At 36.2% G+C, this 26,454-nt stretch overlaps 1 protein-coding gene and 1 long non-coding RNA gene across 3 annotated transcripts in view; one reads left to right on the top strand and one right to left on the bottom strand.

Moving 5' to 3' along the window:
* Positions 1–1,384: 1,384 nt before the first annotated feature.
* The window catches only part of LOC118762563, a 26,008-nt gene continuing 938 nt past the window's right edge, over positions 1,385–26,454 (top strand). Inside the window, exons 1-2 of the long non-coding RNA XR_004998316.1 lie at positions 1,385–1,852; positions 13,238–13,241. This is a non-coding gene — a long non-coding RNA (uncharacterized LOC118762563). The remainder of the gene's footprint in view (positions 1,853–13,237; positions 13,242–26,454) is intronic.
* On the bottom strand, positions 2,683–14,101 carry LOC115215077 (NADH dehydrogenase [ubiquinone] 1 alpha subcomplex subunit 5). Of its 2 annotated transcripts, XM_036501296.1 has the most exons (6): positions 14,096–14,101; positions 12,869–12,914; positions 10,065–10,109; positions 7,968–8,084; positions 6,616–6,681; positions 2,683–2,904 (listed from the first exon to the last, which is right to left on the bottom strand). In XM_036501296.1, exons 2-6 carry the CDS (start codon positions 12,887–12,889, stop codon positions 2,803–2,805), a joined length of 351 nt encoding a protein of 116 aa, XP_036357189.1. In that variant the 5' UTR covers positions 12,890–12,914; positions 14,096–14,101; the 3' UTR covers positions 2,683–2,802. The 2 variants fall into 2 exon arrangements, with proteins under 2 accessions (XP_036357189.1, XP_029640100.1); XM_029784240.2 differs by lacking the exon at positions 14,096–14,101 and having other exon boundaries at positions 12,869–12,976.

Below are 26,454 nucleotides of genomic sequence, written 5' to 3'. Positions count from 1 at the left end.
TTACTCAACTAAAACTAAAACCAACAATATGAATGGGATATTCATGCTATCCAAAAACCTTTGTGCCTTAAAACATAACAAAACCTAACATTATTTTTTATGCAATTCTATTTATTTATCAAAAAAACTCATTTAAATTTCAATATTTGAGATTAAAAAATTATTAATAAACAAAAGATATTTTTTGACAAAGTGTTTGTAAGATAATTATGATTGTTAAAATTGAAGGCTCAAGAACATTTGGTTGAAGTGATTTTTCAGGATTGTTAGAAAATACCAGTGGCTAAAATGCATATCAGTACTGCTGGTTACCTTCAGTACAATAATACTAAATTGCATAAATCAACCTCCAGGTTGATTTTTACAATTTTTAACACAAGTAAATATGCAGTTATGACAACAATGAAAGTGTTTTGTTGTGTAAAATGTTAACAATTCAGATGAAAAATTTCATGTTTTTGGAACTGTCTAAATGAAAGCTCAAATGGCTGTTCAATAAATATGAGATCTAAAACATGCTATATGTAATTGTAAAGACTGCAAAATATTGCATATGTAATTTTAAATATTGCATAGCATATGATCTTAAAAAACTGAAGCTAAATGTTCTGTTAATTTGAAACCAAGAAGTACACATTTGGGGGTGGGATGGGGAGGGGTGCCACTGTAAATATTTTTGTTTGCCTTTGCCAGCTGTATATACAGATTATTATTTGACTTTCAAGTACCAATTTGTAGATATCATGAAATGATTTTCTTACTGCTGATGTGACTTATACAAAAGAAAAATGGTATTACAATGTAAAAACAATAAAAATAAAAATATATTGTAAAAAAGGCTGACTTGTGTTACATCATTTAAAAAAAATTTTGTAAGTTTCTTAATCAGGTCTCTTTTTGACTTGATGCAAACACTCTATATTGTTGCTGTTGTCTAAATCCAGGTCATGATGATCCAGATCATGGAGATCAATGATCTAAGGCATTCTAGCCTTAATCCTTGCAGTTTTTTTCAGACATTGTGTATTTAGGACTACATCATCCATTGCCCTTCCTTTTATAAGATTAATCTGCTTTTTCTAGATGTTCCCTCAATTACTTCAGACAGCAAGATGAATAATTATATAAATTGTGGGAGTGGGAAATGATTTGCAGGAAGTACATATCACACAGCTTGCTTAAATTCCATCTCTGAAACCCAGAGCCTTTGTTTCAACTAAAAGGAAACTGTTTCTGTATAAAAGTTGTTAAAAATTTGAAAGGATCCAAAACAAAAAATGCGTTCTGTTTTATTTTCCCCTTTACTTCATTTGGACTCTCATTATCATTATTTTAAAATCTGCTCTTTCTCATTGCTTAGGGTTGCAGTATAACATACAATTAGCTGTCTTGTTATTGTGTCTCATCTTATTCTTAGATCTGACATCAATCTAGATCTATGGTTGCCAAAGTATTTTGCATATTATTCAAAACGTATTGTTCATTTATATTTCCTTTGCAACTTCTTGCCTGCACATATCAACTGATGTCATAAGCGCCAGACTACTTTTCTTAGTTACACTTCATTTTGCGTGGGTTACTATTGAGCTTAACTGTACTACTGTAATTGCTGTTGAAGGAATAGCGTCAACTCATGTTGATAACATCACAGTGGCTTACAGGTTCATCAAATTGGATGTTTATTCTTCAGATTGGTTTGTCATCATGCTGCACTTATCACACAAACTTTGCTATGGAGGAGACAGTGTTATTGACAGACCCAGACATCTAGGTAGCCTATTATAGATTCTGCTTCTCTGAGCCCTATGAATTCAGTCTTTCTGTTATAACATCTTTCATAGGCTAAAAGCAAGTACTTGACAATTATCATTTTTAACCCTTTCGTTACTGTATTTATTTTGAGATGCTCTGTGTTTCTTTCAATTACTTTAAATATAACAAAGAATTTAGTAAAATAACTTCGTTATCATTAAGCTGGTGTTAGGAACATAAATTGTGACTAAGGTTTGGTGGAAGATTTGAATTCAAAACTTATGAAAACAAGACATTTGTACTACTGAACCAGAGCCGGTTTTGGCCAGGTTAGTAACAAAAGGGTTAAATATGTTTTGCTATGCTAATGAGTTGGGCAGGTGTAAAAAAAACTATGTTTGAACCTTAATCTTGTGTCGCCATCTGTGACAGGTTTAACCAAACCATTTCTTTCCATGTCTATTTCTATTGTAGATATTTTCATCAATACTATTTCACATTTTCACATAACATGCCCATAACAATGTTTTCTTCTGCATAGACCAGCCAGTATCTTTGACAGAGAAGTTAACATTATTCAAAGTACCATATTCAACTAATTTTTCTCAATTTGATGCAATATTTTGATACATCAATAAACATAATCACACTTTTATCTTTAATGTCAACTGGAATAACCAGGTTTCCAAATCTTTTTTTTTAACCTTAGCCTCTCTAGTATGACTAATATCACCGGCATGGATTATGTTATCAAAGTAAAAGAAATAATTTACTACTTCCACTGACCAGTATTAAAATGATATAGTTTATTTATATATATATGTGAGCTAACAGTTGCATTTATCATTACCATCCCAGCCACTTCTGATAGCTTTACTTACTTTGATATTTACCAAAAATAATGCCAGAAAAAAGAAAGAAAATAAAACATTTAGACCATTCTATTTTTATTTAGCAAAATTTTTCTGATCACTCATTTTAGATGTTTCTCATAATTTAATATAAACTAAAAATAAGTACATTTCTAACTAATACCTTTAGATAATACATTTATATAGGCCATTTCCATTGATTTGGAGGTGCTTCACCAATTAAGGGTTCCCAAGGTCGCCATTCCAACATCTTTCTGGATAAAGATAATTCTCGATGAGCCTGACAAAAAAGTGAAGTGATAATTATGAAGTAACACAGAAAGTTATAAATGGTTTGGAACAAAGGTGGAGAATGTGCAACCTTCTACAAAAAGTGCAACCTTCTACAAAAAGTACAATGTTTGAGGGAAAATCATTACGCTAGGATATATTTTTGTTGATTTAGTATTATTTAATACCTGTCTTTGTAACTAATTGCAAATTTTAGAAGCACTTCCATAAATATTTTTACCTACACTTGTAACTACTGTTTACAGTAAAGGGCTTACTTGAAACTGCCTGTAGCATTCAGATTACTTTATCAAATATTTATTCACACTGTTTTGAATTAATCATGCATTACCTCAGAGCTTTTGATGATGTACTTGTTTATTTGTAGAATGACATTGTAGCATAGGTGTGAGAGGCTGGATCTAGTCAGTTTGAACATAAAACTGGTTGAATATTTGGGCCAGATATGGCCAGTTTAAATGCCAAAGGGCTAATTTAAAAAAAAATTTTGTTAGAATTTTTATAACTATATGTTATTGAGTAGTAAGTTTAGCTGTATAAATCTTCTTTTTGGAATGTAGCCTTTGAACAGAGAAACTAAAATATTTCAGAAGTAATTATCAACTAAATATATAGAAACAATGTCAAGTAATTTTGGCTCATATTTTTCTCCTCTTCTTTTGGTCAAGTGGTCAGGAAGTTTATTTCAAAGTCATGAAGTGAAATTAATAGTTCCAATTGCTTTTTGACAGATATCACTAATTATAATTAATCAGGCATTCAATATTTATGTGACATCTGTATATGAAATAAGCAGGTATATAACTAGCTTATTGCATAATTTATGAAGAGGCTTTCTTGATGGCTCTATTTGTCTTTTCAATAAAAATTTAGAATGTGGCTCATAACATTTTAGGTAATGGAGAGACTTTCGAGAAAGATTTTTTTTCCTGGGGGATTCATATTATAATACCTTACTTAGGTATTTACTTTTGGTATTATTCTCAAATTATTTGCTTTCAGTTTCTATCAGACTGATGAACTGAAGCAATGTAAAATAAAGAGTTCTTCCAGAAGCTCAAACAACAGCAGAAGATATATGTAGTGATTATGTAGGGCATGAAAAATGATGGTGTAGTGTATGCAAGTTGAAAGGCTATTGTATTTATGAGTCCTGCCAAATGCGAGCTTTCTTTACAGGTACATGACACTGCTGTTATTATCCCAGGATCTCATGGGCCCACACCCTCAGGGCTGGCACACTGAAAGGTAGATCTGTGAGATTGTGGAGATGATTGAATGGAGACGTGTAGATTTGTGCAGCATCCAAGAAGTAAGGTGGAGAGGAAGTTCTGCTAGGTTCCTCACAGGCAAAGAACATAGGCATAAAATTTTCTGGGCAGGGAATACTGATGGGGTCGGGAGCATGGGTATACTTCTTGCAGAGAAATGGGTTGATAAGGTAATCGAGGTAGTTAGAATAATTAGGGAGAGAGTCAGTCTAGACGAGATGCAGTTTGGGTTTGTACCAGGGAAAAGCACCACTGATGCTATATTTCTGGTAAGACAGCTGTAGGAGAAATACCTAGCCAAAGATAAACCTCTGTACCTGGCTTTCGTTGACATGGTGAAAGCCTTTGACAGGGTCCCCCCAATCCCTTATCTGGTGGTCAATGCAGAAATATTAATGAGAGCTGTACAAGCCATGTACAAGGTGAGGGATGGCAACAAGTACAGTGAAGAATTCTGGGTAGGAGTAGGGGTCTACCAAGGATCAATCCTCAGCCCCCTCTTATTCATAGTTGTTCAGGCAATAACAGGAATTCAAGACAGGATACTCCTGGGAGCTTCTCTATGCTGAGTCACTATCAAAACTAGAGGAGAAGTTTCAGGTGTGGAAGCAAGGTCTAGAATCAAAGGGCCTTAGAGTCAATCTAGTAAAAATCAAAGTCTTAATAAGTAGGAAGGCAGACAAGCCACAAATCCCTTCAGGTAGATGGCCCTGCTTGATCTGTAGAAAAGGCGTAGGTAGAAACTCCATAAGGTGTACCTGGTGTAAGCTATGGACACATAAGAGGTGCAGCAATATCAAAAGAAGGCTAACTGGGAAGATAGATTTTGGGTGTGGCAAATGCTCAGGGGCAATGAACACTGAAAACAGCCTCCGTCACATTCTAGGAGGAAAAACTAAAAGTAGTTGATAGCTTCCGTTACTGAGGTGACCAAGTCAGTAGTGGAGGTGGTTGCTCCCAGAGTGTAGCTGCTAGAATAAGAATAGCTTGGGCAAAGTTCAGAGAGCTCCTACCTCTGCTGGTGACAAAGAGTCTCTCACTCAGAGTAAAAGGTAGACTGTATGATGCATGTGTGCAAACAACCATGCTACATGGCAGTGAAACATGGGCTGTGACTACTGAGGAGATGCGTAAGCTTGCAAGGAATGAAGTTAGTATGCGCCGCTGGATGTGTAATGTTAGTGTGCATACACGACAGTGTAAACGTCTTGAGAGAAAAGTTGGACATAAGAAGCATCAGATGTGGTGTGTCAGAGAGATGACTGTGCTGGTATGGTGATGTGTTGCGCATGGGTGAGGACAGCTGGGTCACACCTTAGCAGTAGAGGGAACCTGTGGAAGAGGTAGACCAAAGAAAGTGACCGAGACCTCTGGAGATATGCTGTGCTTGCGAAGACCTGGCAAGCAAAGTGAGTCCGTAACTGTGGCCTATGCTAGTACAGCATAACTAGCCTGTTTAAGAGCACCCTTCAATTATTGGGCAATAAATCGCACTTGCAAAGACCTGTTGAGGCAAGTGATGTCATTGTTATGGCCGATGACAGTACCGCCTGATTGACACCCTTGCTGGTGGCATTGAAAAAGCCCCATTTGATTGTGGTCATTGCCAGTGCTGTCTGACTGGTCCCTGTACTGGTGGCATGTAAAAAGCACCATTTGAGCATGGTCGATGCCAGTACCACCTGACTGGCCCTCATGCCAGTGGCACATAAAAAGCACCCACTATATTCTCGGAGTGGTTGGCATTAGGAAGGGCATCCAGCTGTAGAAACATTGCCAGATCGGACTGGAGCCTGGTGCAGCCTTCTGGCTTGCCTGCCCTCAGTCAAACCATCCAACCCATGCCAGCATGGAAAGCAGACGTTAAACGATGATGATGATATGAATTCTTCATGTTTCGATTTTGCAGGATTTGGACAAAGAACATTGAGGTATCAAAATAGTTACAGTAAAGCATACATTTTGGTTTTCAATAGTGTTCACCATTCTCAATCTAACTGTATTAATAAAAAGGTAAGTAAATGGATCTGTGTCAATTTCAGCAATAAAAATTCAGTTATTACATCAATTGCCAGCTCATTTAATAAGTATGTAAGTGGTACACAGAAATGTGTACCCTTAATAACATCCTCAAGCAGAACCAGCAAGATGCAGTATGGATCTTTGAATTACAGGTACATGAAGGGCTTCAGCACAGTTTCCATCTACCCACTCTCATTCACAATGCTTAGGTTGACCCAAAGGTATGGAATATGACTTTTGACCAAGAGGCTGTTGAACCCTAGTCCTCATGACTGCAAACTCATCTTGACCATTTGGCCATGTGTTCATTCATCTGGAAACTATTAGTTAAATATATTCAGATTTATGATATAATGTATACAGGTGAAGATAATAAAGATGTGGAAATTCATGGATGTTTCACTGACCTGGAGTATGATTTCTTCAACTTGGCCAGCCTTGACAATATTTTCCAGTTTGGTAACATCAGGTTCCTAAAATAGAATTCACAAACACATTTAAAGAATTTACAATAATTATAGAGCACCAGTAACATACTATTTTACAATAAAGACATTTAGAAGGCTGGAGCCAAGGAAGATAGTATATAAAAACTATAAGAATCAATAATGATAGTCAGATGTTGATAATTTTAATCAACCAGTTCTAACTATCTATGCACTTCAATAACTATTGAAAATTCTGTATTTTTTAAATCTATATTGGTTTACTTTGCTTTACTTTTTTCTATGATTTCAAGGCTGGACAGGTTTGTAAATTTCAACATGAATATGTTATTCTAAAGTAGCTGATTTACAGATTGATGCCACCCTTAAGCTTAAATGACTAGCAGCATTAAATGCAAGTAAAGCATCAATATGTGGGTTGATAATCATCATCATTTAACGTCCTCCTTCCATGCTGGCATGGGTTGGATGGTTTGACAAGAGTTGACCAGGCAGAAGCCTGCACCATACTGTTTTAGCATAGATTTTATGGCTGGATGCCCTTCCTAACACCAACCATCCTGCAGAGTGAGTTGAGTGCTTTTTATGTGACACTAGCACAGGCGAGGTCAGATTTGGTACGCTTTTACAGCTGGATGCCTAATAATAAACAACAGATTACTCTGCTCCCCGACAAAAAAAAAATCCCACCAATGATGATAGTGTGCTTCAGTACAGCTGTACCACAGACATTCTCAGAAACAGTAAATTGAATGACTGTGAGTGACACATACTATGCTTTAGTCTGGTTAGGGACTACACTGCAACCTTATAGAGCTTTTGTTTATTGTAAGCTTATATGGAATATTGTTTGTCAGTCTAGGGTACATGAAGATATAGGGGTGTAAGATGGCAATCAGCATTCTGTATAAGAAGTGCAATTGCCTAAACATACTGTGAAGAATTAAGTAATAGTCTGGCAACGTTATGCTGGAGTGAGTTGGATGGTATAAGTACACATAATGATACAACCTGTAGCAGTATTTTCCATCAAGTCTACAGTCCATACACGTTTTATATCGATGTTTTATACATCAAGGTGTTATTGTAGCATAGGTGGGCAAGTAGGACTGATTTAGCATTGTAATTTATGTGACAGATTAATCTGATTTATTACATAGTTTATTACCATTTGATTTATTAGATAGTTTGGGATTAGAAAGAAAATGGATTTTAAATTTATCTGAGAGTGTTTTATGATGATAATATTCATTTTGATGAAGATTACCATATTTCTAGAGATTAAACAATGCCATAACCAAAAAATAACTCACTGAATTTACTAATGATAACCGTTCTTGGACAATCATTTGTGTGTTTTTCCGATAGGTAGCATCTTCAGGCATCTTTGCCAAGGTGCGTAGAATTTTCTCATAGAGAATTTTTAGGGTCTGTACAAAGAACAAGAGAAAAGTTTGAGAGAAAAACAATGAGGAAAATGTAGAGAGGAAAGGCTTACCTTACATAACAAATTTAAAAACTAGCATTATTATAATTATTATTATTACACACATGAAATATTACCCTTATTTTCATTATAGTGCCGCAAACTCTTAGAAGAAAAAGCATTTATTATAAACATTGTTCCTGTAATTGCCTCAGTAAATTTAAATGTATTTTTAGTTGAAGTGGCAGAGGAGCTTCAACTTGTATTGACTTGTAACTGATACTTCTGGGAGAGAACATTGTAATGAGAATTGTAACTCAGGTAAGTTTGGTTGATCAATTTACATATTTTTTTTTTTAATATAGTTCCATGCCCAAACTGCTGCTCCACTGAAACCATTATTATTGCTGGGTCCTTATACCAATATCAGAAATCCTCATCATTATCATCTTTTTCAGTAGTTAACTCATTTGAAAAAGAATTACTTTATGGATACAGTGTTAGTTTCCTGGCAGAAAAGTAATAGGTTCTTATTTCATTATTGGTGGCAGAACAGGTATGGGGAGAAAATAATGACTAAATTTCTTCACACATTCACATACTGATGGCTTTAAGTATATAGTTGTGGTTGTAGTAGTGTGATAATAGCAGTAGCTATACATTGGTTGCTGATTGATGTAGTGGTGACTGAAGCAATGCAGTAGTGATGATGGTATCTGTTGAGGTGTGGTAATTGCCACCATTCAGCTAGAAAAAGTGTCTTACTAATTTTTAGCAATTTAGGATGAAGTAAATAGAATAAATAGCTAGAGACAAAGACTTAGTACTTTGCTGTCAGTTGCAAAAACTTGAACCTTCCAGCCAGTGAATGAATTACGATCAGCAAATGATAATTTGGTTTTCATAAATGGAGAGAACTATCTTATTTTGTTCCTCACTTTTGGTCAAGGTCATGGCATCGCTATACACAAAGGACAGACAAGTGAACAAAATTACAACCAAAACATTTACTTTACAATCACAAAAAAGATTTTAAATATTAGAAAATTATATAGAAAAAAAAATGGGATTAATCCAGTCACCATTGGTCTGTGGTAAACCACTTTCAATAATATTCAATTCAATAATAATTTAAGTAATATTTATATGGTCTAAATAAAGAATGAGAATGTAAAAGCCTCCTTTAATTCAGAGGATGTGTACAATTTCAAATAAAATTTCTGTTACACTTTTTATTTTTATTTGTTTTTGTCTTTAGTCAGTAAGTGTTATTTCCTATTTGCTTCTATTTAGAAACCAAAGGAAATGACTGCTATTCCCTTCAAACTTTGCTTTTGTGATCTGGACAGCGATGTTTTGAAACTGACCTATTTTCCATTACATTTCAGATAGATTCAGTGCTGAGTTGCTCAAGCAGAAATATTCTTTTCTACTCTAGGCACAAGGCCTGAAATTTTTGGGGAGGGAGCCAGTTGATTAGATTGACCCCAGTACACAACTGGTACTTAATTTATCGACCTCGAAAAGATGAAAGGCAAAGTTGACCGTATCAGAATTTGAACTCAGAACATAAAGACAGATGAAATATCACAAAGCATTTCATCCGGCATGCTCATGTTTCTGCCAGCTCACAGCTTTGCTCAAGCAGAAATATTGTTATAGCAAATATTCTGCTCAATACTACAGATTTGCTTTGTCAGTTGCTTGACCATAACTATTTGAGCATGTCCCTTAGTGGCTGACAATATGTGCATCTCTGATCATGAGCAGGAGTACTGCAGGAGCATCATAGCCATGTGCTGAGAGGGATTCTTTGGGGTTTGAATAAATGTAACAAAGGAAATATTAGCCATTTGAAGGAAAGATTAGCCATTTTCCATACTTTCTGGGAGTAAGCAACTCGGAAATAACAGTTGCTACCCAAGGAGAAAAATTATGTCACTGTTATTAATTTACTGAATTCATCAAAATCAATAATACTTACATGATGGGGATGTTTAGCAACAGGCAGGCCTGTCAAACCAGTTGTCTGTCAAATATATCAAGAAAATACATTCACAGAATTGCATCAATATATAAAAATATATTAAGAAAAGTTATATGAAAATTTATCTTTAAAAACATGTATTACAATGGAGAAGCAGAACCATAACACATACATAAAACTAAGAAAAAACACTGAAGTATTGCAGTTAATTACAAATATAAATCTAGTAATTTTAAAGAAATTAATTCAGCACCCTCCCCAAAACTTTTGAGAGAAGGAGAGAAGTGTATGTAAGAATGTGTGAAGTCTGTGTGTATATATATATATATATGTATGTGTGTGTATCCAATGCTATATGTACAGATATCCATTTCCTATGGATAATAATTTGATATCTATAAATAAATTATGGGGCTTCCAATTTAACACTAAATTAGGGTCAACTTATACATGAGTAAACACACTCACATATATATGTGCAGTAAAAGAAATATCATTCTCTTCACATAAACCACTCATGAGCAAGAGTGACAAAGCACTGGTGTTAGTAACTAGCAGAATATACTGATAATTTTATGCACTTCATTTTGTTGAGAGACTATTAGTTTTGACTACTGTTAAATAAAAAAGGAAGACCTAACCTTTGTTATTGCTTAGAGCACTTGAATAGACAGACCTATGGTCAAAGATAATAGCATTTTCCTCTCCATTTGAATAGAGATTCCTGGATATTACCCAATGTGTCATTTTATATGATTGTAGGGTGTAGTTTAATGGAGATTTGACTGCTATTTTGAGTGAGTCTACTATGTAGTGGCTCTCACAAGAGACTGATGAAACTTTTGTCATCAGATTAAGCAGTTTTACAGTTAAATGCAACTTTTTATTACATCCAACACATCTGTAGTTAGAGCCAGATATATAGAGCATAATGTAATGTCCATCATCATTATTTAACATCTGTTTTCCATGCTGGCATGTGGTAGACAGTTCGACAAGAGCTGGCCAAGCTCTATGTCTGTTTTGGCATGATTTCTATAGCTAGATGCCCTTCCTAATGCCAACCACTTTACAGACTGTACTTGGTGCTTTAATGCAGCACTGGCACCAGCACAGGTGCATTTTATGTGGTACCAGCACCCACGAGCCCACAAGATTAGGATCACTCAGCTGAAGAGGGATGTAGGGGGCATGCTTGTATACAAGGACAACCATGATTTTACTTAGCTTGACATATATGTGTGTGTATGTGTGTATGTATATGTATATATATATATATATATATATATATATATATATAGCAATAATAATTCTCTAAACGAGATATAGACAGTAACTGCTCCATAACAAAAGGGACATTAGCCATTTGAATGTGGCTAGGGTCAGAGCAGGGCGGTGGGGGTGTTACTGATGCATTTAGCCCCAGGCGATCATCAACGTCACCAGATAGGCTTGACACCATCACGGTGTCCTCTATCCTGCAAAGGGAGATCATTCCCCGAAGAAGCGGATGCCACATACGGACCCAGGTTTCAAGGTGTTTGCCTCTCGTCAACGTATGGTAGGCACCGCCCCTCGACGAACGACTCATATGATAAATACTACGAATAATAATTAAACAGAAAACCTGTAGGGTATTCAACGCTTTATAGAACATAATGCTGTCTTGCACTTTACCAACTCGTGGGTGTGTGTGTGTAATTATAGGGTTAAAATTACGTCAACTGACCTGCTTCCTCTAAAATACATATACTCTTATTCCAAGGTGCATTTTATTAAAGTTAAACTCATTTAGATGTGTTAGTTTACCTAAAGAAAGATCCTTATGTCTAAAGGCTCTAAGCAACTTGTGAGTGCTATCCTTTCTCTTAATACAACTGTTTTTAAATAGTTGGATGGGGATGTGCAAACGATGCAACATAACAACATTTAGTTTCGCCCAGGGTCCTTAAGCAGTTAGCTCCGCTGTTCCTCCCTATGGGGCCGATAAAACAATTGTAGTGGAAAAGATTCAATCATCTTCACTTTTCGTAAACATTAACTGACGCTGAATACATTAAATAATAAACAAGACAGTGTTACCACCACTGAATTTGCTAAAAACAACAACCGAATCTCCTTTCAATGACACCATAGCGTTATCAAAAAATGGGAGGCATTCGATATTGTAGTTAGTTCTAAGTGAGTTTATGCAATGAGAAAAAGACAGCTAGAAGACTTTCGATCAGAAGTCTGCTCAATCAGGGTGACACAATGTTAAATAACAACAAACGTATTTAATACCATACATGCTCTGCCTCATATATTAGATAGGAACTCACAAAAAACTATTTGTTAAGTACAGAATAACAGAAATTATATATTCAAAATGATTGTAGGGGTTGCAATATCGGCTTTCTCAAACCTCCTAAAATCAGATCCTATGTATACGAAATTGATGAGTCGTCTCTATGCGGCCGCTTGACCTGTTAGAAACAGCAGTGAAATCTCTCTCATATCATGCACACTAAGGTATATACAGTTTTTAACAAAAAATAAGATATCCCAGCTACAACTCCATTTGATAGTACGTCTACTCGTCCAAGACTGACCCAGGGCTACAGTATGAAAGATAAATTCTAATGAAGGCTGTTTCAAGGGCACGATACTCTAACACAACAGACGATCAAAATCAGCGTTAATAACAACAGCAATAAATGTGAAAAGCTACTGAAGATACCCAGTATTAAGTTACCACATCAGGACAGATAACGTCGGACAATGTAAGAGTTCAGTAAATAAACAAGAGCTAAGTTACTTACAACCTTCACGACGCCTGCCATTTTGAGCGGAAGTACACACTGAAGTCTGATACGTGTTCGTTAATGCGGTATTCATAAACGGTTATTCGCCTACTAGCGAATAGCAGAATAACATTGAATAATTGTCGAAGAGAATGAGTATCGCACACTAACAATAACAACAAAGAAGAAAGACGGAAAGTGAGAGAGAAAGGAAGAATAATAAATAAATAAATAAAATAAATTTTTAACACCCCCCCCATCTCCTCACGCACATACAAATACAAACATTTCCACTGTTTTTTTTCAGCGGGTTCCTATATTTTCCATGACAAAGATTCCGAATATGCAAGAAACCACGTTTTCAAAATTGTAAATTCGGTACTATAGTTATGTGTATAAAGAGATAGATAGATATGAATAAACGGATAGGGATAGATAGATAGACAAATAAATAAAGGGCTAAGTTTTAGGATTATTTAAGGCAAATACACTTTAATGTTTTTGTCTATATTTAATTTCGATTTGCATATCTTTGTTAATTCACTACAATCTTCGAAGTGAAAACAAAATCAAAATTTTAAATTCGTGGGTGGGGTGAAATAGAAAATTTTTTTTGAAAGACTTCCGCCCGCCCCCACCATTTTCTCCTAAATTTGTTTATTTAAAATTTTTTTTTGCCAAAAATCTCCAAAAATCGGCATTGTTAAATTTATCCCCTTCCCCCAACTTCTTCAGTTTTGACTTTTTCCCCAACACTAACCCTAAAACCCTAACCCTAAAACTCTAACCCAAACCCTAAAACCCTAACCCTAACCTTAACCCTAACCTTAACCCTAACCCTAACCCTAACCCTAACTCTAAAACCGTAACCCTAACCGTAAGTACAGAAATGTTTTGAAATTTTTGTCCGAATCATAATGTCGGTATTTTTCTGCCAAAGCAGTTTGTTTGTTTTACTTGAATTTGGCCGGTGTCAAAAACTCTGATCGACTGTTGATTCTGTTGTTAAAGTAGCCAAACGCTGTTATGAAAATATCTGAAAGGCGAACTTGACAGCGCTGAAAAAAAAATCCAAAGAAACGTTTCAGAGTGGCTAGTGGAGGTAGTAAAACAAAAGCATCAGGCGTGAATGTCACCTTGTTTGAATGATTTGTGGATGTTAGAACATTGCTGCATGCGAGATTATCACCAGCTCTTTTCCTACTACAGGCTGAGAAATTTTACGAGGAGTGGATTTTCCAACACCCAGTCACACCGACTAAGGAAAAATTTTGTTTTTCAAAAAGCTGGATGAAAGGTTAGCAAAAAAAGTATGGGGTATCACTGAAATTTCCAAACAATTGCATTTCAATCTCCAAAGAGCAATGTGTTGAGCATTCAGGTATATTTGAAGAACATATGGAGTATGAGTCGTTAGTTCCTTGACAAATTTGGTGTAGATCCTTCTATTATCAATGGAGATAAAATGTCCTTGCACCGGAAAATCAAGATACGTTCATCAAAGAAAACCACCATTTGTCTAGAGAACATATCACAGTGTTTACCCAGGTTAGCAATGATACCAAAATCAATCTTATCCAAGAGTTTGTATCTAAAAGAACTGAAAAAAGACCACCACTACCGAATGCCCTGCTGACTATGAAATACCGATGGTCTCCTAAAGGTTCTTATAGATTAGAATATCTGCTCTGTGCTATTGAAAACCTTCCGAACCGATTCAATATGTTTTTACATACAAACTTTGCCATTTATGTGCTCGGTGATTACATGGTGCATTTGATGCTGGAGGTGAGAGACGTTATGTGCCGGAGGTGAGGGGTTATATGCTAATCATCATCGGCGGTGGTATCACCGGGTTTGTTCAAGTTAATGACACACACTTGCAGAAACAACTGAAAGCGAAATATCACGAAATAGAGAAAGTAAAGATGCTAGAAAAGTTAGTTCAAACTCCGAATAAAATACCCACGCCTAATCAATCCGAGATGATGCAGATGCTACATCAAGCACATGCAGATTGCATGAGTGATGTCGAAGCTGCTTTCAAGTCGATGTGGGCCACAGAGGCTTCCGATGGCTCTGAAGATTATAAGGTGTCAGACCGAATCATGTACCTCGTCTGTCCGTCGATGCGAGAGTTTCGTCTAGAGATGATGTCAAAACCCTGCCCAAATACCATTCAGAGAGTCATTAAGAATTTAATTCCGTCAAAAGGGGTCAAATGTGCAAACACTATTGAAGGTTCAGAACTATTTGATGGTGACGGCATTGAGAGAAAAGCTGTTGAAAGTGAGTCGGAAGATGAAAGCGAGCCATCTTGGAATCTTTTGGAGGTAATTGACCCACCTGGAGAAATCCCCATGGAAGTTTCGTAGGAGCCAAAGCACGGTCGGCCAAACATAATGACGGGAAGCTCTATCTCTCTTGTAGGAATCAGTAGTGATGATCAGGTTAATAAAGATACTCTGTTCCTTGAAAAGTACAGAAGGTGTTGGATGGAAACGAGACACCCTCACTTTTGTTGCTTTTTCGAAGCAAACTCAATAACTTAGTGAAACTCGGCGATCCGTAAAGAAGCAAATGTCGAAACCGAGAAACCTGCAGAAGGACAGTGACAAAAAATCATGAGTCTCTCATTTATACCTATTTACGGAGTGCTATGTTTTATTATGTATAGTATAATACATACTACATTTTCACGAAATGGTAATTATACTCTTTTCCTTGTGTTTTACTTTTCTTTCTTTTTAATACGTGTCGCTTATATCAATATCAGTTTTGTCCACTGCATTAAAAAAAATCCCACAATCACCATAATTAACACACGTCTTATTTTTATAATATAACTGTGCGTCTTAACTAAAGTGAACATTTGAAGCACACGTATGTGCTAACTTCACTTGCCTTTTGTTAATTTCTTTTACCTCGTTGTGTCGTTATATGTGCTTTAAGATGCTTTTTCTTAATTTCCGTACATACACTATACAGTTACTGATTCCCACCCACCTCCGTTTATATGAATTTAAGCAAATGTTCCACCCACCGGCTTATTCACCCCCCCACTATTATTTGGGACCCGAGAGTAAATAACTGGGTTTTAAAAAAATTAGGGCGATAACCTAGACAATTTAAAAATTTTATACAATTACCACTATACAATTACTGATTTTCCAACCCCACCCATTTATTCCAACCTGCCCGCTTATATGAATTTAAGCAAATGTCCAACCCATCTGCTTATTCCAACCCCCACTATTATTTGGGACCCTAGAGTACGCTTTTCCTTAGGTATTAGTGACATTAATAATAATAAAGAAGGCTCTAAGCAGGAATCGAAACAGAGATGCAGCTTCAACTTGCAAAGAACTTTTAGAAATCCAGGAAATATTAGTTTGTGTTGATTAGATATAAAGGTCCCAGAGTTCAGAAGGTGAAATTGTTGTTTAATCCCAAGTCAGCCCTGGACGAGCAGATCCGTATCTAAAAGTATTCCGGTCTATCCCTTTTCTTTCAGATATAGCGTATCTAGGACTAAATTATCTAAAGTGCCCTTCATTTTTACAATAGTAGGATGTAATTTGAAGGAGATTTGGATGCTATTTCTTGCAAATTGAGGTTCCCTTAGTAGAAATTCATTCGTTGCTTTTGAAAATTTGTGAAATGATTACAATTATAATGTGATTTCATGTTTTAATGTTTGGAACAGTACTGCAGTTGTAATTTTCTGTGGACTTGTCTCTTGTTCTGCAGATATTTGGAGATAATGCTTCAAATTTTGGCACAAGGATAACAATTTTAAGGGGGCGGGTAGTTGGTCGATAACATCAACCCAGTACTTGACTTGTACTTCATTTTATCGCCCTCCGAAAAGACGAAAGGCAAAGTTGACTCCGGCGGTATTTGAACTGAGAAAGGCGGCGAGCTGGCAGAATCGTTAGCACGCCGGGCGAAATGCGTAGCCGCATTTCGTCTGCCGTTACGTTCTGAGTTCAAATTCCGCCGAGGTCGACTTTGCCTTTCATCCTTTCGGGGTCGATAAATTAAGTACCAGTTACGCACTGGGATCGATGTAATCGACTTAATCCGTTTGTTTGACCTCTCTGTGTTTAGCCCCTTGTGGGTAGTAAAGAAATAGGTATTTGAACTAAGAAGATAAAGAGCTCGAAGAAATACCTACTTCTTTATTGTCACAAGGGGCTACACACAGAGGGGACAAACAAGGACAGACAAACGGATTAAGTCGATTATATCGACCCCAGTGCGTACCTGGTACTTATCTAATCGACCCCGAAAGGATGAAAGGCAAAGTCGACCTCGGCGGAATTTGAACTCAGAACGTAGCGGCAGACGAAATACCTATTTCTTTACTATCCAGAAGGGGCTAAACATAGATGGGACAAACAAGGACAGATAAATGGATTAAGTCGATTATATCGACCCCAGTGCGTAACTAGTATTTAATCGACCCCGAAAGGATGAAAGGCAAAGTCGACCCCGGCGGAATTTGAACTCAGAACGTAGCGGCAGACGAAATACCTATTTCTTTACTACCCACAAGGGGCTAAACACAGAGGGGACAAACAAGGACAGACAAACGGATTAAGTCGATTATATCGACACCAGTGCGTAACTAGTACTTAATTTATCGACCCCGAAAGGATGAAAGGCAAAGTCGACCTCGGTGGAATTTGAACTCAGAGCGTAACGGCAGACGAAATACCGCTAAGCATTTCGTCCGGCGTGCTAACGTTTCTGCCAGCTCGCCGCCTTAATGATAACAACAAATCTTTCTACTAAAGGCTTGAAATTTTGGATGAGGGGGTAAATTGATTAGATCAACCCCAGTGTTCAACTGGTAATTATTTTACCGACCCCGAAAGGATGAAAGGTAAAGTCGATCCCGAGGGCATTTGAGTTCGGAACATAAAGACGGATGAAATGCCGCAAATCATTTTGTCCGGCGCACTAACAATTCTGTCAGCTCGCTGCCTTAATAATAATTATATCTCTCGAGGTAGAAGCTCGCTCCGGCTTTGTAATCTACTTTTGATTTTCGCTCGAAATCATATCACATACACTGCCTATGTTTTTATTAAAGCATATCCCCGCTATACATCTCTTTAACCTGAATATCAACCACAAAGACTTCCAGATATTCTGGTTCAGGTCTAATTTCACCAACTGTCTCTACCGCTCTCTGAATTCATTAACCCTCAAGTTTCTCTTGCCCTTCATCGAAAACATCTTTTCTAAACATCCTTCTCGCTGAGGTACACATCTCAGCTCAGACGGTGCCTATAGTCGAACATCCTGCTCAACTATAGACACTGTCTGACCCATACTAGAATACAATACACTTATCTGGGCCTGTGATGCATCCAAAAGCACAAACATCCAATATTACATCAAATCAATAAGTTAGCAGTCGACGTACGTAGTTGATAATTAATTTTTGTTTCTAATTTTGACACAAGGCCTGCAGTTTGAGGGGAGGGAGAAAGTCGATTACACTGACTACAGTACTTATTTTTACCGAACTCGAAAATATGAAAGATAAAGTTGACCTCGATAGAATTTGAACTAAGAACGTAAATAATGAGAAATGCCGCTAAGCATTTTTTCCGACGCGCTAATGACTCTGTCTTATTGACTGGTATCTATTTTAATGACCAATGAAAATTGGAAGTCAACCACTGCGGGAATCGTACGTAGAATATAAGGCTTGTATCTAAATGTAGCAAGGGCATTGTGTCCAACACTTTTCCTATTCTTCTAAAACTAGAAATTAGATAAAAAGTTGAAGATAAGAACGGAAAATGAAAACCCACAAAACTCTATTATCTTTCATAAAAAATGCCATTATAAAGAATACTTTTAAGGAAGCAAATCAAATAAGCGTTGTAAAAACAAGGGAAGAAACTCTTGAGGTAAAAAAAATCCCAACTTAATCTTGATGGGGCTGAAGCGTAAAAAACATCAGAAAGCAAGACTTTTGAGATTTTTTATTCACATTTTTTACATTAATATCTATCAAGTTCCACACAGTATATCCTTTTACACTTAAAGTTTATGTATGTTATCTTCCCTTGCAATTTCCTATATTTATTCATTTATATTATTTGCAGTAAAGAACGACAGATTGACGGAACAAGTAAAGAACGAGTAACATACAATACACTGTTGAATTAAATTCCTTTACTTCTGAAGTTTAAATCACAGCGACATCGACTTGCCTTTGATCTTCTGGTAGGTGATAAATGAAGCATCAGTAATACACTGCAATGGATTTAGTAGTCTATGCAGTCGCATAGCGGGCTGGTGGTGGAGGTGGTGGTGGTAGTGGCGATGACGGTCCGCTCTGAGCGATGCTTTTAGGGGGCGACACTTTAAGGACTGTTATCTAAGTCTGTATTGGTTTGGGGGCCCAATAAGTGAGAGGGTGGAAAAATTAAGGGCTGCCCGGGCAGCACACACTTTAGTTGCGTCACTGCGTCTGTGCCCTTCCTCACAAATTACTAATTGTGTGTTACTGTTAGAAATTAATATTCGGAGTAGAGTAACAGAACTATTAGAGTGTCTGACAAAATACACAGCAAAGTTAAGTTAATACTGTTTTCTTTCTAATTTCAAACCCTACTGAAATCAACTTTGTTTTTCGTCTCTCCAGAGGCGATAAAATAAGAAAAAAATAAAACCCCCAAAAACCAAGTGCAGGAGTTGATTTTATCGATTACATCCTCCCACAAATAATTGATGTGCTTAATTTAGAAACGATTACAGGGCATCGCAGAATCGTTGCGGCGTTGGAGGAAAACGGCTCGGAGTATTTATTACAGCTCTTTACATTCTGTCAAAGCGAATTTAGCCGTTCATTTTTTCGAGATCGATAAAACAAAGTATAAGTCAAGGCCCGAGGTCTTCAACTGACCCCTCTCTACAATTTCTGTAATAGATATAATCACCTGTACCTGCAATAGATATAATCATGGCAGAAGGTTAATTGGCAGAATTAACGGAACGTCGGACAAAAATGTCTTGTGGCATTTAATTGCGGTCCTTTACGTTCTGATTTTAAATTGCACCGAGGTCAATTTTGTAACCCTTCTCCACAATCTTGTACCTGTAATAGAAACAAGCATGGCAGAAGGTTAATTGGCAGAATCAGCAGAACGTCGAGCAAAATATGTCTTGTGGAATTTAATTGCGGTCCTTTATGTTCTGTTTTCGAATTCCATCGAGGTCAGTTTTGCATTTCTCCCTTTCGGTGATCATAAAATAAAGTACCAGTCAAGTTGATGTATTTGATTAACTTACTCTCTCTAAAAAATTGCTGGCTTTGTTCCAAAATACGAGACCATCGTTATTATTAATGCGGCGAGATAGCAGAGTCGTTATCGCGCCGGTCAAAATGCTTAACAGCATTTCTTCTGGCTCTTTGCATTTTGAATTCAAATTCCACCGAGGCCAACTTTGCTTTTCATACTTTTAGGTTCAATAAAATAAGTAGCAGACAAGTTCTGAAATCGATGTAATCGACTTGCCACCTCCTCTAAAAATTGCTGGTCTTGTGCCAAAAGTCGAAATCATTTATGCGGCGAGATGGTAAAATTGTTAGCACGTAGGAAAAATGACTGAGTTCAAATCCCGCCGAGACCGACTTCGACTTTTGTCTGTCTTTAGTCAATAAGATAATATCTAGTGAAGTACAAGTATCAATATAATCGACAATTCCTTCCTACACCCCAAATGCGTGACCTGTGTAATTGATATATATTATTACCTTCCGGACTAATAAAGAAATCAACAACAATCGATAATGGTATATTATTATTCGGCTGTTATACTACCTCAGGCACTCCTTATAATTATAACTGTTTCGTATAGTGGTCAAGTTTACATTTTATTCTTCTGGGGTCGATGAAAGAAAGAAATGCAGTTTGTATTGACTGAATCGTATTGATTGCTCCTGTGCGACCTCTTACTCAAGGTAATAAACACGCGCGCGCGCGCAGACAATCACACACACACACACACACACACACACACACACACACACACACACACACACACACACAAACGTATATATGTATGTATGTCTCTTCTGTCTTTTAATTATTATAAATCTTCCACTGAGGAGGGAGCCGGTTTCCAACAAAGATACAAGGCTCCAGCTTTGGGATGTAGTTAACACAGGCAAATTCACTTTTGGAACTTGAGAAAAGTCTTGCATATTTTTGCTGTTCCACTCATAGTTTGCGCTTGTAATGTACGAATTAGCTGGTCGATTTCTCTTTCTGAAAATCCCAGTTTATCCAGATTCTCCTTCAAGCATTTACTAACAAAACCTAGTGCTCCAATTATTATTGGTATGAATATGAATTCATAGTCCGGATATAGAAGCTGGAGGTTTCGAGGTAGTTGTCCATAGATATCCTCTTTTTCTTTGATTTTCAAAGAGATATTTATGTCTGCAGGGTAACTAACCTCTATGATGGCACATACTTTTGCCCCTCTGTCCCAAACAACAATATCCGGCCTGTTATGTTTACATTTGACAGAAGTTTTGTTGGGAAAATTCCACCAGTATTCCTTGAATTGGTGTTTATGAATGTATTACATAATAGAGGGATTTTTAAGTTTATTTCAGGACAGTCTTTTTTGCGGATGGTATTGTAAATTGTTTTAGCGACAACATCGTGCCGCATAGGGAGGTAGTACCGTGACGACATTTTAGGACAGCTGCTAATCACATGCGTGATGTCTTCCACAGAAACATAACATAGCCTACACATGCGGTTACACCATGGGATTACAAGAACGTCACTGTCTCTCTTGTTCACCAGGTACTCTGTGGAAATCTTATAGCCTTCAAAGTGTGATGTGATGTAGTGGTCTTTGTCCAAGAGAGGCTGTGCTTCGTGTCAATTCTACTGTCTTCTCTAAGCTTCTGGGTAACATACACATGCATAGTAATTTTTTGTATACTGAGTGCTTTCCATTCAGATCTTTTCTGAGGTAAGAGAGCCCAGCTGTTTTGGGGCTGTATGGGAGATCATCAAGAAGAGAGTGCTTCTTGAGGAGTTCACTGCTAACTCGTACAATGTTGCTCACTTCACTTTTCAGCACTGCATTTATATATTTATTTTTGCTGTTGCCATGTATGTATGTATGTATGTATGTATGTATGTATGTATGTATGTATGTATGTATGTATGTATGTATGTATGTATGTATGTATGTATGTGTAAATGGTAAACGACTCGATGTAGTCGATCAGTTTGTCTACCTGGGAAGCACTATTAATAGATATGGCAATGTGGATGATGAAATTCCATATAGAATTAGGAAAGCAAGTGTTGCTTTCGGAAGGCTAGAAAAGCGCCTCTGGAGTCGGCGAGACATATGCAGAAAGACAAAGATAAAGGTGTACAAGGCATGTGTGCTCCCTTCTCTTCTCTATGCCTGCGAGACGTGGGTCACATATCGATACCACCTTAAACAACTGGAACGTTTCCATCAGATGTGCCTCAGACGGATCTATGGCATTAAGTGGAAGGACCGCATCAGTGATCTTGAAATACTCGAAGGCTCTCGGTGTGGAAGTATAGAAGCTCTTGTGTTAAAGCAAAAGCTCAGAGTGGTCATCTGGTCAGAATGAAGGATTCGAGGATGCCAAAACAACTCTTTTATGGAGAGTTAGCTAAAGGAGAACAACCTCCACATAAACCAAAAAAGAGGTATAAGGACTTGCTGAAGGCTTCCTTAAGAGATGCTTGCATCTCTCCTGACACATGGGAAGGCATAGCTATTGATCGTAGCAGGTGGAGAAGGATTGTGCATGAAGGGACAACCACGTTTGAGAAATCTCGAGTTGCACATGAGAAAGTAAGGAGGGATGTCAGGAAGGGCATCGCTGTTACACTTCCAGAAGGGAAGGGTCTTCCTTTGATTCTGACATGCAATGTCTGTGCAAGACCCTGCATCAGTAAAGCTGGACTCATGAGTCATCTTCGTAGTCATAAAACGAGACAGATGAGTGACAACCTGGCCACTGGTAGTAGTGTAACACACTATACCAATCATATCTGTCGGGCATGTGGAAGAGAGTGTAATTCGGCAGGAGGACTTAAACGACATGCAAAGGTACATGAAGCCCAGTTACAACTACAGCCGGCTATTACCAGTAAAGGTTTTAGTTGCCAATTTTGTACAAGACATTGTAGATCTTTAGCTGGGCTAAAAAGTCACATTCGATCACAGCACCAGTAACAGTTAAGCTTCGTGCAATGGCCATACTCGATAACGAGGGGGCAGCCATAATGTATGTATGTGATAAGTATTGATATATATATATATATTATATATATATATATATATATATATATATATATATATATATTATATATATATATATTATTATTATTACTATTATTTTTTTTAAATTTTAAATTTTAAATTTTTAAAATTATTTATTTATTTAACTTTTTTTATAAATATATATAACTATCAAAAAGTATTAAAAAGTTTAATATAAGTACTTTAATAAAGTACTTTTTATCTTATATTAAACTTTTTAATACTTTTTGATAGTTATATATAATTATAAAAAAAATTAAATAAATATATATAAAAATAAAAATAAAAATAAAAATAATAATAAAAATAATAATAATAATAAAAATAATAATAATAATAAAAATAATATATATATATATAAATTTATAAGTATAAATTTATAATTAAAAATTTTTTAAAATTTTAACTTTAAATTTAAATAATTTGAATTTTGAATTTTATATTTTATATATTTTGTATATTATATTAATTAATTTCATTTCTTTGTTTTGGTTTATGTTTTTCACTCTTTGATTTGCCTAATAGTGGTTTTATCTCTAATTTAATATATACATATATTTATACTGTAAAATTGGATTTAATCCTAAATTTAATTTTTCCCTGTAAGTTTGGATTTACTTCCTAATATCATTATTATTATTATTATTATTATTATTATTATTATTATTATTATTATTATTATTATATATTATAAAGTTAGTTTCATAACACATCAAATTAATGTTACCAATCGGTTTCATGTTGAGGATCTTCCAACTGTAGAAAGGCAAATTAACAATCATCGGACATGGCTGAATGGAAAGTATAGCTTGGAAGTCTTTGTTGCTACATCCGTTTTATGGGCTTTAGAAATGTAAAAAGCTTAACGATACTCATAGATAAGAAAAGCACAGTCAAAGAAGCCAGAGGCAAAAAAAAAAAAGAAAAAGAAACAGAGAGAAAAATAGGCAAGGCGGGTTTTTAGGATTGGTTGTTCTTCCATTAGAGCTACCTTCACAATAAAAGCGTTCATGTCTCCACAAACAGCACTTGTTTACAAGCATATATATATACACATACGAGGTCTGATCAATAAGTATCCGGACTGTTGTCACAGTAATGAAGGTAAAGCACGCAGAGAGAAGCCGTTTGACAAAGATTGACGTTGAATTCTGCTGTGCATGCGCATTAAGTTTTAACGTTCTAGCTCACTTCAGCTGTTTAGAACACTGCTCGGAAGGAAGGTGTTTAGCGTATGATCGTTGCATTGACCACGACAGAGAAAGTTGTCATGACGATACCTGCTCAGAGACCTACGCAAAGTTTCAGAAAGAGTATGGAGAAGAGTGTATGAGCCACACACAAATGTACGAGTGGTTCAGACGTTTTCAAGATAGCCGAAGAAATGTGGACATTGACGAATGTTCTAGGAGACCCGCAACCAGCAGACCTGAGGAAAATATCGCAGATGTGCGTGCAGCAGTGAGAGAAATCGTCGAATCACCATCCCTGAGTTATTAGAGGATAGGCAAATTAGTTACGGTTCAATTCAGTCCATTATCACTGAAGATCTTGGGTATGAGATGCATGTCTGCTAAGTTTGTGCCAAAAACTGCTTTCAGCTGACCAAAAGCACACTCGGGTTATAGCTGCAAAAGATCTTGATTGTGTCGTGAACGATGAAAGCTTTTTGAAAACTTTGCTTAGGCCTCTGAGCAGGTTTTGCCAAGCTTTGGTAAAATTTGATGCAGATTCTCTGCTCAACTTTCTCTGTCATGGTCAATGAGACGATCATACGCTACACACCTTCCTTCCAAGTACTACTGTAAATAGCGGAAGTAAGCTAGAAGTTCAAACTTAGTGCGCATGCACAAGCTCAATTTGTGTCAAGCGGCTTCACTCTCCGTGCTTTAGCTTCGTTACTATAGCAACAACCGGATACTTATTGATCAGACCACGTATGTATGTGTGTGCATATATATATATATATATATATATAATATATATATATATATATATATATATATATATATATACACACACACACATACATACATACATATATATATGGGTGTGTGTGTGTATGTGCGTGTATATATATATATGTATACACACACACACACATATAAACTGTTGTGTCTGGGGAGAGTCATTTTCTTTTTGTGCTTCAACACATCAACTCACATAAAGAATCTTGCAAACCAAATTCGCAAACACTTTATTCACACAAGGACACATGGAGACACGTGTCCACACATATGGAGATGCACATCCATACATACAAACACGATACATAGTTGTAAAACACACACACACACTCAGACACGCACGCACACACACACATTCAACCGCGCACGCACACACACACAGACACACACATACACACACATACACACACACACACTCAGACATGCACACACAAGGAGACAGAGATGCATACATATACAAACACACATGCATAAAAATACACAAACACGGACATGCAAGCACATGAATATGCAAAATACATACATACAGATGCACACATATACATACATATATACATATGCACACACACACACATATACATACACACACATGCATACATACATACATACATACATACATACATACATACATACATACATACATACATGCATGCATAGGTACACACACACTCACACACACACACTGACCCACACACATGCGCACAAGCAAACAAAAGTGAACGCAGTGTAAATAACGGACAGAGTCAAGACTATTGAAAAGGTTGCAAGACGCAACGAAAATTTTAGGAAAATAAAAATAAGAAATAAGTGGAAATTTTACCGGTGAGTGTGTTACATTATAAGGCACAAAAAGAAAATGACTCTCCCCAGACACAACAGTATATATATATATATATATATATATTATATATATATATATATATATATATATATATATATATATAATATATATATATATATATATATACACATATATATTATCGAACGGTTTTTGTGTGTTTCTTAAATGGCTTATAAACACCTTCCACGCTGCAATTGTTTTCGTTTCAGCACACGATCTCAGATCAAATTACTTGCTATGCGAGTACATCTCCTATATATATATATATATATAAGTATATAAAATGGGATGATTTAAACTAAACTAACGTAAATGATCTGATAAGCTTGCCTTGGTTTTGTTTTTCTCTTCCTTTAATTTTTATATATATATATATATATATATATATATAATATATATATATATATTATATATATATATATGTATGTATGTATGTATGT

The sequence above is a fragment of the Octopus sinensis genome, linkage group LG1, assembly GCF_006345805.1.
Source record: "Octopus sinensis linkage group LG1, ASM634580v1, whole genome shotgun sequence".
In the NCBI taxonomy this organism is placed as follows: domain Eukaryota; kingdom Metazoa; phylum Mollusca; class Cephalopoda; order Octopoda; family Octopodidae; genus Octopus; species Octopus sinensis.
This window is presented reverse-complemented; position numbering and strand designations above follow the sequence as displayed.

Bases quoted from the DNA above. Each gene is read 5' to 3' on its own strand.
- LOC115215077 (XM_036501296.1), bottom strand. From the start codon at position 12,889: ATGGCAGGCGTCGTGAAGGTT. The intron at 10,110-12,868 runs GTAAGTAACTTA...TATATTTGACAG, and splicing joins TGGCAGGCGTCGTGAAGGTT to ACAACTGGTTTGACAGGCCT. The intron at 8,085-10,064 runs GTAAGTATTATT...TTCTTTGTACAG, and splicing joins TTGCTAAACATCCCCATCAT to ACCCTAAAAATTCTCTATGA.